The sequence below is a fragment of the Aotus nancymaae genome, unplaced genomic scaffold, assembly GCF_030222135.1.
Source record: "Aotus nancymaae isolate 86718 unplaced genomic scaffold, 86718_ANA_hifiasm-v0.15.2.pri h1tg000067l, whole genome shotgun sequence".
Taxonomy (NCBI): domain Eukaryota; kingdom Metazoa; phylum Chordata; class Mammalia; order Primates; family Aotidae; genus Aotus; species Aotus nancymaae.
In genome coordinates, this window is record NW_026988482.1 from 15,450,400 (window position 1) to 15,463,683 (window position 13,284).

The 13,284-nt window shown below is 43.4% G+C and overlaps 1 protein-coding gene and 1 non-coding gene across 2 annotated transcripts; both read right to left on the bottom strand.

Moving 5' to 3' along the window:
• Nucleotides 1–789: 789 nt before the first annotated feature.
• LOC110568387 (small ribosomal subunit protein uS10-like) lies at nucleotides 790–1,262 on the bottom strand. Its single transcript, XM_064366770.1, has one exon. The coding sequence runs from the start codon at nucleotides 1,175–1,177 to the stop codon at nucleotides 821–823; it is 357 nt and encodes a 118-aa protein (XP_064222840.1). The 5' UTR covers nucleotides 1,178–1,262; the 3' UTR covers nucleotides 790–820.
• A 10,534-nt stretch (nucleotides 1,263–11,796) lies between these two features.
• Nucleotides 11,797–11,898, bottom strand: LOC135270910 (U6 spliceosomal RNA). The gene has a single exon (XR_010339061.1). It is a non-coding gene; the product is annotated as a U6 spliceosomal RNA (small nuclear RNA).
• Nucleotides 11,899–13,284: the final 1,386 nt, after the last annotated feature.

Here is a 13,284-nt window from a genome sequence, read left to right on the forward strand (position 1 = left end):
TGCCTGTAATCCCAGCTACTTGCGGGGCTGAGGCAAGAGAATCGCTGGCACCCAGGAGGCAGAGGTTGCAGTGAGCCGAGATCACGCCACTGCACTCCAGCCTGGGCAACAAGAGCTAAACTCTATCTTAAATAATAATAATAATAATAATATTAAAAACAAATGAAAAAGCCGGGCGCGGTGGCTCACGCCTGTCATCCCAGCACTTTGGGAGACTGAGGCGGGCGGATCACCTAGGTCAGGAGTTCGAGACCAGCCTGACCAATATGGTGAAAGCCTGTCTTAAAATAAATAAATTAATTAATTAAAATAAAATAAAATAAAAATGAAAAGATTGGGAATCTTGAGAGGCTGAAAGAAAAGGGCAAATAAGTAAAGAAAAAAGATTGGGTATCTGAGAGTCTTTCTTAAGTGTTTTTTTAATCCCACATGTGCAAGTAACAAATCCTATTGAGGCTTACTTTAAAATATCTTAGTCTCTATTCCACCGTAGGCTTCAGTCCATGCTTCCTGCTGCCCCTACCTCTGACCTCTCTCCAGGCCACCCCGTAGATAGCTAATATATTGATGGTAGTTACAGTTGCCATACACATACATGGCATCACTGTTCTGTGTTCTACATGTGTTATTCAATTTATTCCTCTAAAAGACCCCATAAGCTGGACGCTTTCATTACCCCCATTTTATAGATGAAAAAAAATAGACTCAGCACAGTTAAATAATATTTCTAAGATCTAACAGCAAGGAGCAGAACTGGGATTTTATTTATTTATTATTATTATTTTTAACAACTGGTAATCAATTTATTAAAATAACTGACTTAAGCATCTGCAATGGTGACTTCCACCTCAACTCCTGGCTCAATACTGATGGAAGTAATCTGCTTAACAATTTCAGGACTGTTCAAGTCAATGAGTCGCTTGTGGATTCTCATCTGGAAACGATCCCATGTTTTAGAACCTTCACCACAAGGTGTTTTTCTTGTAATGATTCTCAAAGTCTTCGTAGGCATTCGAACTGGTCCTTTCACTTTCAGATTCTTTGCCTTTGCTCCTCTGATCAAGTCAGCACATACCTTCTCCAGCGATTTTACGTTGCATCTTCTTAGAGTGATTCGAATTCGGTGAATTGCCACTTCCGGCTCCACGGATGTTTTTCCAGTATCCTTAAAAGCCATGGCTGCTGTGCGGCTTCCTGACTGACTTGTTCCTCGGCAAGAGCGAACAGCGGTGAGTCAGGAGCAGCAGCGTGCGGACTAACGATCCACAACAGCTACGACCGCGTCTTCCTCGAAGAGCAGTTACTTATTTTTTATTTTATTTATTTATTTAGAGACAGAGTCTTACTCTGTCACCCAGGCTGGAGTGCAGTGATGTGATCTCAGCTCACTGCAACCTCTGCCTCCGAGGTTCAAGTGATTCTTCTGCCTCAGCCTCCCGAGTAGCTGGGATGACATGCACCTGCCACCATACCTGACTAATTTTTGTATTTTTAGTAGAGATGGGTTTCGCCATGCTGGCCGGGCTGGACTCGAACTCCTGACCTCAGGTGATCTGCCAACCTCAGCTTCCCAAAGTGCTGGGATTACAGATGTGAGCCACCACTCCTGGCCAGAACTGGGATTTTAGAAGAACCAGGTGGTCTGATGCCAAAGTCCAAACTCCCAACTACTCTACCATGTTGCTTTTCTCTGAAGCACCAATATGACCATGTCACTCCTGCGCTCAAGTCTCTTCAGTGGCTCCCTTCTGACTGTGGTTGTTCAGATTCCCAGTTGGGCATTAAAGGCTCTTCAATGGTTTGTCTCTCACTGTCCAGCAGGTAAGTTAACGAACTTTGCTAGGTCTCACATTCCTCATCTATTACTTGAGTGTGATAATACTAACCCTCTCATGAGGCTGTCATGAGGATTAAAAGAGGTCACCCAGGTATAGCACTAAGCTCGGTCCTCAGCACAAAGTGGGTGTTAGTGATCATTTCGTTACCTTTGGACCCTGTTTCTCGCAACTTACTGATAGGACTCCTTTGTCCAGAATGTTGCTTGTTCCTAAATTGAATGTGAATGTAATTTTTCCCTTCCTAGAAATGTTCCCCACTCTCACATGCCAACATCTCCAAATGTTTTCACATCCAACCATCCTCCAATTGCTCTTCTTCAGTGCCCCCACCCCTTCTACTAATTGAAATTCTCGGGACACTTATATTTTATTGATTGATTTACTTTATTTATTTATTTATTTTGAGACAGTCTCGCTCTGTCACCTAGGCTGGAGTGCAATAACACGATCTTGGCTCACTGCAACTTCCATCTCCAGGGTTCAAGCAGTTCTCCCGCCTCAGCCTCCTGAGTAGCTGGGACTATAGGCTCAAACCACCGCGCCCGGCTAATTTTTGTATTTTCAGTAGAGACAAGGTTTCATCATGTTGGCCAGGCTGGTCTCAAACTCCTGACCTCAAGTGATCTGCCCACCTCAGCCTCCCAAAGTGCTGGGATTACAGAAGTGAGCCACCTCGCCTGGCTTCAGGGACACTTATTCTCATCTTTTTTTCCACACCACTCTTTGTTTACTCATGTGTTAAACATTTATCCAGCGCTTCCTCTAATAATACCAATACCTGGTATAACGGTGATTGACTTAATGCTATTTTCAGTTTATGATGCTTTTACAGGGATGTAACCCCATCTTACACTTGTTTGGTTGTGTTTTTTTCCTTCTTTCTTTTTTTTTTTTTTTTTTGAGACAGAGTTTCGCTCTTGTTGCCCAGGCTGGAGTGCAATGGTGCAATCTCCGCTCACCTCCACCTCCACCTCCCGGGTTCAAGCGATTCTCCTGCCTCAGCCTCCCAAGTAGCTGGGATTATAGGCATGAGCCACCACGGCTGGCTAATTTTTTGTATTTTTATTAGAGACGGGGTTTCTCCATGTTGGTCAAGTTGGTCTCAAGCTTCCGACCTCAGGTGATCCGCCTGTCTCGGCCTCCCAAAGTTCTGGGATTACTGGCGTGAGCCATCATGCCTAGCCGCTTGTTTTTTTGTTTTCGGTTATTATTGTTTTTTGTCTTTTTTCCCCCTTTTGTGGAGAACAGGGTCTTGTATTACCCAGGCAGTTCTCGAACTCCTGGGCTCAAGCTATCCTCCCACCTCCTCCTCTCTAAGAGCTGGGATTACAGGCGTGAGCCACCATGTCCGGTGGACAAGGAGCATCTGGATTTGACTTCATACTTTACAAAGGGCCCCATACCACAGCTCTGCATCTGTAAATCCTCACAGAAGCTTTGGAAGCGTTCCCATTTTTAGGCTGCCCTAGTTTTACCAGCTGGTGGTAAACCCTGGTGTCAGCATCAGGGGTCCTGGGGATCCAGTGGCGATGCTGACAGGACCTCTGTCTTCAGGACATGCATTGCCAGGTCTGTCCTGCAGACCCTGGCCGATGGATGAAATCAGTACTCAGACACAGGTATGCAGTGTAAGAGCAGCTCAGGGACTGCCTGCTTCTAGTGGCCAGAGAGCAGCCCTGAGAAGCTGGAGTCGCTTGCTTTTATTCAGTGCAGGCACAATGCTGAAAACCTGGAGCCCACACAACCTGCAGGTAATTAACATGTATTTGTCCCTTTTCAGGGAACCTCACCACACCGCTGCACTCCAGCCGGGGGGACAAGAGTGAAACTCAGTCTCAAAAAAAAAAAAAAAAAAAGAGAGAGACCGTAGCATGATCATAGCTCACTGCAGCTTCAAACTTTCAAACTCCTGGGCTTAAGTGATCCTCTCACCTCAGCCACCTGAGTAACTGGGACTACAGCTATGCACCACCACACCAGGCTAATTTTAAAATATTTCTGTAGAGTTGGAGTCTTACTATGTTGCCCTGGCTGGTCTCAAACTCCTGGCCTCAAGTGACCCCCTATGCCAGCTTCCTGAAGTGCTGGATTATAGGTGTGAGCCACCGTTCCCAGCTAGATGGCCAAACCCAAATTAATCAAATGACACATGAATCAAATCCAAAGAAGGAGTCACAGGAACCCAAACTTGGAGCCAGTCAGTCAGAAGTTCTGCAGGCCCAGACTTGTGACTGGTGTCTGACAGCAGGGCAGTCTTGTGGACCGAGCCCTCACTGTGGGATCCGATGCTCTCTCCAGGTAAATAGTGTCAAAATTGAATTGGAGGACACCCAACTGGTGTCTGCTGCAGAACTGACTGCTTGATTGATGTGTGGAAAAGAACCCCCACATGTTGGGTCACAGGTGTCTTCTGTGCTGATTGCTGTTGTTGAGTGAGAGAATAGAAAAAAATCGCTTTGAGTTTGAGGTTTCCAGATTCTTTCATCCTTTAGCCAGCTGGTTCATTCACTCTCTTGCAAATACGGCTGACAGATCCTATTTGCTTATGCTCAGAAAGTCCTGTCTGTAAGGTAGTCTCCCTACCTGCTTCTCAGAGTGTACCCATTCTTTTCTTTTCCTTTTTTTTTTTTTTTTTTTTTTGAGACAGAGTCTCTCTCTGTTGCCCAGACTGGAGTGCAGTGGTGCAACCTCGGCTCACTGCAAGCTCCGCCTCCTGGGTTCAAGCGATTCTCCAGTCTCAGCCTCCCAAGTAGCTGGGATTACGGGTGCCCGCCACCACACCCAGCTTATTTTTTGTATTTTTAGTAGAGACGAGGTTTCACCATGTTGGCCAGGCTGGTCTTGAGCTCCTGACCTCAGATGATCCGCCCATCTCGGCCTCCCAAAGTGCTGGGATTACAGGCGTGAGCCACCTCACCCAGCCTAGTGTACCCATTCTTTAAGGCCCTGCTCCCATCCCTTCTCCCTACCACTGTCCCTGCCTCCTCCCCAGCCAGTTGTTTTCTCTCCTGTAAACTCTAATATTTCCCATTTATCTCTTGTTATACGTGGCTAGTGACCTTTGATCACCTCCCTTATCTTTGCTTACATTTTATTTTTCCAGCTAGTCTGTAAACTTCTTGAAGCTTAGACTCATGCCTTGCACACCATTGTATCTTCTTTGGTCCCTGGTGCATGGCCTGCCTAGAGTGGGTATTTGGTCATTTCTTTTTCATTGATTGGTTTTATAACCACCATAATATGAACTCCTTAATGTGGGCCTACATGGATTGGTCTCTGCCACCCTCTTTGGCCTCATTTGTATCTCCTCCCCCATTACATTTTATACCTAGCCATCCTCAGTACCAGCCAGTTCCTTAGAAATTCCATGGGCCAGATATGGTGGCTCACGCCTGTAATTTCAGCACTTTGGGAGGCCGAGGCGGGCAGATCACTTGAGGTCAGGAGTTTGAGACCAGCCTGACCAACATAGTGAAACCCCATCTCTACTAAAATACAAAAATTAGCCAGGCATGGTGGTACACACCTGTAATCCCAGCTACTTGGGAGGCTGAGGCAGGAGAATTGCTTGAACCCAAGAGGCAGGAGTTGCAGTGAACTGAGATCGCCCCACTGCCCTCTAGCCTGGGTGACAGAGCAGAGACCCTGTCTCAAAAAAAAAAAAAAAAAAAAAAAGAGAGAAAAAAGAAATTCCAGCATGACACCTCACACAGCATCCTTTCCTGAACACTCGTCTCCTCTTCTGTGTGGCTGACCCTTCTCAACCTTTGCATCTCAATCTTGGAATTACTTCCTAATGAGAACTCTTCCTCTGGACTTCATTAGAAAGCACAAATTAGTAAGGTTGGGCCAGCAAAATGCTGTGTGTGTAAGAGAGAGCATTTAGCAAGAGGAAATGAGAAACACTCATATCCACCCATTCATGAGCTCACTCCAGCTTCTTTTCCTGTCCCCTAGTTCCCTCTGGATGTCAGCCATCTGAAATTACTCATAGGACCTCTGAATGCACTTTGCTTTATTATACTTCCATGCCTTTGTACACACTTTTCTTCCTTTTTAATTTTTTTTTTTTTTTTTTGAGGCAGGGTCTTACTCTGTCACCCAGCCTGTAGTACTGTGGCGCCAATCTCGGCTCATTGCAACCCCCACCTCCCGGGTTCAAGCAATCCTACTGCTTCAGCCTCCAGAGTAGCTGGAACTACAGGTGCGTGCCACCACGCTCGACTAATTTTTGTATTTTTTAGTAGAGATGAGGTTTCACCATGTTGGCCAGGCTGGTCTCGAACCCTGACCTCAAGTGATCTGCCCACCTACGGCTGGGATTACAGGTGTGAGCCACCACGACCAGGCAGTACACATTACACACTTTTCATTCTTCCTGGGATTCCATTTAATACATACCCTTCCTTCCTCCCTCCTTTCTTCCCTCCCTCCCCCCTTCTCTCTCTCTTTCTTTCTCTCTCTCTTTCCCTCTTTCTCTTCTTCCTTCCTTACTTCAGTGTGTATGACATACAAGTATCTTGTCATTTTTCATGCTATATACTCACCGCTTTTCCTATCTGTCTCTCCACTATCATGTGCTTCCTCTTGATTGAATGATCCTCAAATAACTAGGTCATTCTACAGGCCCTAGCAAAGCATTGACAATCAAAGTTTGGAGCTACAGAAATCCTAGAGAGTTGTGAAAAGGAAAACATCAACTGGAGGAAAAGGCTGTGGGGAAAGGAACAAGTAAATAAGGTTAAAAAGAATGTCTTAGAAATAACCACAGGACTCATTCACCATTGATCACAGTGCAAGTTGACTTAACCTGATTTTGTCAGGCAATTTGGTGCTTCACACGAAAATGTTAATTACATACATCCTTAAACCGAGAAATATCACTTTAGGAAATCCATTCAATAAAAACACTTACTCGGTAGTCAAAGATACATGAAAGGTTAACCATCACAACATTACTTGTAAGAATAAAAAAATTTGGGGAGGCTGAGGTGGGTGGGAGCCTGAGGTCAGGAGTTCAAAACCAGCCTGGCCAACATGGTGAAATGGTGTCTCTACTAAAAATACAAAAATTAGCTGGGCATGGTGGTGCATGCCTGTAGTCCCAGCTACTCGGGAGGCTAAGACAGGAGAATTACTTGAACCCCAGAGGCGGAGTTTGCAGTGAGCCGAGATCGCACCACTGTACTCAAGCCTGGGCAACTGAATGAGATTCTGTCTCAAAACAACAACAACAAAAAAACAATAAAAAATTGGAAATAGCAGAAATGCTCATCAAGGAAAGATTAACTAAATTAATTGTGGGATTGTGGTGCCTCCATACAAAGAAAGACTATGCAGCTATTTAAAAGGATGTTGGGCAGGGCACAGTGGCTCCCGCCTATAATCCCAGCACTTTGGGAGGCCGAGGCAGGAGGATCACGAGGCCAAAAGATCGAGACCATCCTGGCCAACATGGTAAAACCCCTTCTCTACTACAAATACAAAAATTAGCTGGGAGTGGTGGCGTACTCCTGCAGTCCCAGCTACTCGGGAGGCTGAGGTGGGAGAATCATTTGAACCCAGGAGGCGGCGGTTGCAGTGAACCAGGGTGGCACCACTGAACTCCAACCTGGTGACAGAGCAAGACTCCATCTCAAAAAAAAAAAGGAGGCAAAGCTGTATGTCTGGAAGTCAGAAGTCCACACCATATAGTTAAATGAAAAAGCAAGTGGCAAAATAGCCTAAATTTATTAGCCCAATTTTGGGGTCAACTTCATTGAGGTACAATTTAAATGCAACAAAGTTCACCAATATTAAGTGTGCAATAAATGAGTTTTAACAAATATTAATCACTACCACAATCATGAAATTGATAGAATATTTCCATGACCCCCTAAAAATTGCCTTGAAGACTTTTGCAGTCATTTTACACCCCTACCCTCTGACTCCTGGCAGCCACTGATCTGCATTTTATAACTAAGATTTTTGACTCTTTTTTTTAGACTGTTTTTCTCTGTTGCCCAGGCTGGAGTGCAGTGGCGTGATCTCAGCTCACTGCAGCCTTTGCCTCCCGGGTTCAAGTGATTCTCCTGCCTCAACCTCCTGAGTAGCTGGGATTACAGGTGCTGGCCACCACGCCCAGCTAATTTTTGTATTTTTAGTAGAGACGGGGTTTCACCATGTTGGCCAAGCTGGTCTTGAACCCCTACCTCAGGTGATCCACTCATCTTGTCTTCCCAAAGTGCTGGGATTGCAGGCGGGAGCCACCGAGCCCGGTCATAGATTTTTTTACTTTTCTAGCACTTCACGTAAATGGAATCATGTACTATATAGTCTTGAGTCTGACTCTGTTCAGTTATGAAGCTTTTGGGATTCATTCATGTTTACATATCAGCGGTTCATTCTTTTTTATTGCTGAGTAATATTTCATTGTAAGGTTTTACTACAATTTATATATCCATTTACCAGTTCTTGGGCATTTGGATTCTAGTTTTTGTTGTTGTTGTTGTTTGAGATGGAGTCTAGCTCTATCACCCAGGCTGAAGTGAAGTGACGCCATCTCAGCTCACTGCAACCTCCACCTCTGTGGTTCAAGCGATTCTTCTGCCTCAGCCTTTTGAGTATCTGGGAACAGGTGCCTACCACCATGCCTGGCTAATTTTTGTATTTTTAGTAGATACAGCGTTTCACTGTTTTGGCCAGGCTGGTCTCAAACTCCTCACCTCTTGATCTGCCCACCTCAGCCTCCCAAAGTGCTGGGATTACAAGCATGAGCCACCGTGCCCAGGCCCCAGCTTTTAATGAATATGAATAAAGCCACTATAAACATTTCTATACAGATTTATTTAAACTTTCTATTTTGAGATAATTATATATTCACATTTTAAGAAATAATACAGAGATTGTTTCCTTACGTAAGGAGAAAAAAAAAGAGAGCCCTTGATCCAGCTTCCCCCAGTGGTAACACCTTGTAAAAGCATAGTAAAATATCACAACCAGGATATTGACATTGATGAAGTCAAGATACAGACAGTTCCATCATCACAGGGACCCCTCATATTGCCCTTTTATAGCCACACTCACCTCTTCCCCCCCAGCACCTAGCAACTACTAATCTCTTTTGCATAATTTTGTAATTTAAAGAGTATAATATAGATAAATGTAAGCCTACAATATACAATTTGTAAGGATTGGCTATTTTCACTCAGCCTAATTCCCTAGAGATTCATTTTATATATACATATATCAACAGCTCGCTCCTTTTTATTGCTGAGTAGTGTTCTGTGGTATGGATATACTATGGCTTGCTTAACCATTTACACATGGAAAGCCTCTGGTTTTTGGCTGTTATGAATATAGTTACTGTAAGGTTTGTTCTTGCCGAGTTTAAAAAGAAGAAACTGAGGCCAACACAAGAAGATCCAATATGAAGGGTTTATTCAGGCTCCCGGGCGAGGTTCTGCGATCCGACAGGAGGGGCCAGAGAAGTCACACGGACTCCTCAGACGTGGGGTTTTATAGGGAGTGAAGGAGCTCGATTGGTTGTGGGAGAGCAGGACTACTATTGGGTAAGGTTACAAGCCTTTGTTTGCATACAGGACTTGGCTGCTATTGGTTAGAATTACTCGGCTGCTATTGGCTAGAAAGACTCGGCTGCTATTGGCTAGAAAGACTTGGCTGCTATTGGCTAGCATCACAAGACCCCACTTGCATACTGGGTTCTTTAAGGGAAGGCCAGGCTGTGTGAGAAGGGGAAAAGTGAACATGGCTGAGCGTGTCCGAGCTTTCGGAAAAAGCCAGGGGGTGTGCGTCCGAGCTCCTGGTGAGGCAACAGGCCTTACAGTCATTATGAACGTTTGTGTGAATGTAAGTTTTCTTTTCTCTGAGACAAATGCCCAGGAGAGCAGTTGCTGGGTTGTGTGGTAGTGTCATGCACAGTTTCATTTTTAAAAACTGCCAAACTGTTTCCCAGTGTGGTTGTATCATTCCACATTCCAACCAGCAATTTGAGTGGCCCAGTTTTGCTACATCTTTCCCCGCATTTGGTTTTGTCATTATTTTTCATTTTAGCCATTCTGCTGGTTAAAAAAAATTTTTTTTTAACTTTTTTTTTTTTTTTTTTGGTATTTTTAGTAGAAACAGAGTTTCACCATGTTGGCCAGGCTGGTCTCAAACTCCTGACTTCAAGTGATCTGCCTGCTTCAGCCTCTCAAAATGCTGGGATTACAGGCTGTGAGCCATCATGGCCTAAAATAAAAGATATTATTATGCTAGGTGCAAAATATTTCACCGTGGTTTTATTTTGTATTTCCCTAATGGCTAATGAGGTTGAACTCTTTTCATGGGCTTGTCTGCCATCTGTATAGCCTCTTCACGAAATGACTGTTCATGTCTTTTACCCGTTTTCTAATTGGATTCTTTTTACAAGTTTGTAAGTTTGCAAGTTTGGGGTTTCCTAAAACCACCCTCAGGTTTGGTACTTTGCTAGAATGACTATCCAAGTGATCCTCGCGCCTCAGCCTCCCAAAGTGCTAGAATTACAGGCATGAGGCACTGCATCCGGCCAATAATTCTTTATATATTCTGGATACAAATACTTTGACAGATACATATTTTGCCCATATTTTACCCCAGACTGGCCTTTTCATTTTCTTAACAGTATTATTTGAAGAGCAAATTTTTAAAAATTTTTTGAAGCCCTACTCATTATTTTTCCTGCTTTTTGTGGTCTGTTTAATATATGCCCAACCCAAAGTCACAAAGATGTTCGTATTTTATTCTAGAAATGTTCTGGTTCTAGTTCTTACATTCAGGTCTATTTTTCATTTCAAGTCAATTTTTGCAGCTAGTATGAGGTAAGGGTTGAGGCTCATTTGTTTTTTTTGTTTTTTATTTATTTATTCCCCGCCCCCCCTGCTCCCAGGCTCATTTATTTACATGTGGATATCAATTATTACAGTATGACAGGTGGAAAAGAGTCCATTTTCTCAATGAATTCCCTTGGCATCTGTAAGGAGTTACCAAACCACACAGTCAGAGTGAACAATCCCTGTAAGATTGCCCTGAATTCAGACAACAACTGCGAAAACCACTCTCAGGTTTGGTACTTTGCTAGAATGACTCACAGAACTCAGGAAAGTGCTATGTGTACAATTACAGCTTTATTATAGCAACGGGATATAAATTAGAACCGAACAAAGGAAGAGACTCATAGGGTGTGGTCCGGGAGGGTTGCAAACATGAAACTTTCACTGTCTTCAGGAATGTGTTCTACCAGCATTGATGTGTGATAATTTGCTCGGAGTATTCTCAACCAGGGAAACTTACCTGAACTCTGGTGTCCAGAGATTTTATTGAGGTTTTCTTACAGGCATGATTGATTGAGCCCATGTGGGTGTACTCAATCTCCCACCCCCTCCTCCCTAGAGGTTGAGCTGATACCATATGTCCCACAGCTCCAGCCCTCCTATCAGAGGGTTGGTCTTCCTGCCATGGCCATCCCCCACCCTGAGTCATGTTATAGCATAAAATATCAGGTGTAGTTCCAAGGGCCCATCAAATAACAAAGACACTCTTGGCCGGGCACAGTGCCTCATGCCTGTAATCCCAGTACTTTGGGAGGCCAAGGCAGGTGGATCACGAGATCAAGATATCGAGACCATCATGGCCAATGTGGTGAAACCCCATCTCTATAAAAATAAAAATAAAAAAAAGAAAAAAGAAAAAAACAAAGACACCTTTAACACTCAGGAAATTCCAAGAGTGTAGAAAGAGCTGGGAAAAAAGGCCAGACTTCTTTGTAGGGGGACACATTTTTTACTATATAGCATCTTTGTCAAAAGCAAATATAAAATGTGGTTCATATGTACAGGTTTAGGTTATATATGTGTATGTATAGATCTATTTTTGGTCTCACTTTTGTTCCATAATCTAGTAGATGGAATTTTCTATGTAGAGAATTCTATAATGATTTTTTAAAAATATGGAACGCTTGCAAATTTGTATGTCATCCTTGCGCAAGAGCCATGCTAATATTCTCTCATTTCAGTTTTATCATGCATGTTATTGAAATGAGCACTATATAATTTTTAAACAACGTGCATACAATACTTCCATAGAAAGGAAAACATGATAAGAATATAAGGAAAAATTATCTGCTTAAGCAATAAAAATAATTCTACATAACAGCTGAAATACAACCTTAGGGAAACTTTCCAGGAAATATAGGAAAAAGATAAAGAGATAGAAAGTAGAAGATAAAAGGTTAGGAAGTTAAGAGTACTAATTCAGGGGATCTTCAATCTGAATACCAGTGTTTCCAGAAAGAAAAAAGAGAAAAGAAGGGGCAAAGCAATCAATGATATAATTCAAGAACAGAAGGAACTGTGACATTTAAGAGTCAATAGATAGCCAGCACCATTTTGGGAAGCAAGAGATTTTATTGTCTCTAGAAATGAAAAAATTGGCTATATACAAAGTTTAGGAACCAAAATGGATTTAGACTTCTCATCAGCAACACTAGAAGCCAAAATACAGTGAAGCAATGCCTTTAAAATTCTGAAAGATGTAACTTCCAATCTGGAATTCTGTACCTAGCCATACAATCAACTGAGTATAAGAGTAGAAAAAAAATATTTTCAGGCCAGGCGTGGTGGCTCACACCTGTAATCCCAGCACTTTGGGAGGCCGAGGTGGGTGGATCACTTGAGGCCAGGAGTTCAAGACCATCTTGGCCAACATGGTGAAACCCCATCTCTAAAAAAAATAAAGAAATATTTTCAAGTATGTAAGGTTTCAGAAATTTTATCTATTATGCACCCCTCCTCTACAAGCTACTGGAGAAGATATTCCACCCAAAGACAAATTGCCGGGTCTGTCCCGCAGACCCTGTCCATTCGAAATGAGTAGACACTGGTATGCAGTGTAAGAGCAGCTAGGGGACAGCCTGGCTCTAGTGGCAAAAGTGCAGCAGCCCCAGGAAGCTGGAGCTTCTGGCTTTTATTCAGTGCAGACATAATGCCAAAAGTCTGGAGCCAACACAACCTGTAGGTAATTAACATTTATTGTTCCCCTTTCAGGGAACAGTCAACGAGCACAGATGATCAAAGGTCAGTTCCTGGTCAACTTAAGTAAACAAGCCTGTTTTAAGCTAAATTCCCCTATACTCCCTTTCTTTTTTTCTTGTAGCCCTATACTCCCTTGTACCCAATCCTTGCCCTTTGCCTCAGGGTTATATAGAACAGCTGCCTTCAGCTATTCTCCCCCGAAGCCTTGCAGAGCCTTCTGACCTTTCAGAAGGCCTACTGCTTTCCCTGTAGTTTCTCCCACCACTCTGACCAATCTCCTACATCTCCCCTTTTCTGTTTTTTGCATCACGTTTTGTTGATTGAAGCATACAAATGTGTGCAACAACAGGATTGACAGGTGCAGCAGTTACAGCTTGTATTCCAGCTTTGCATCCTAG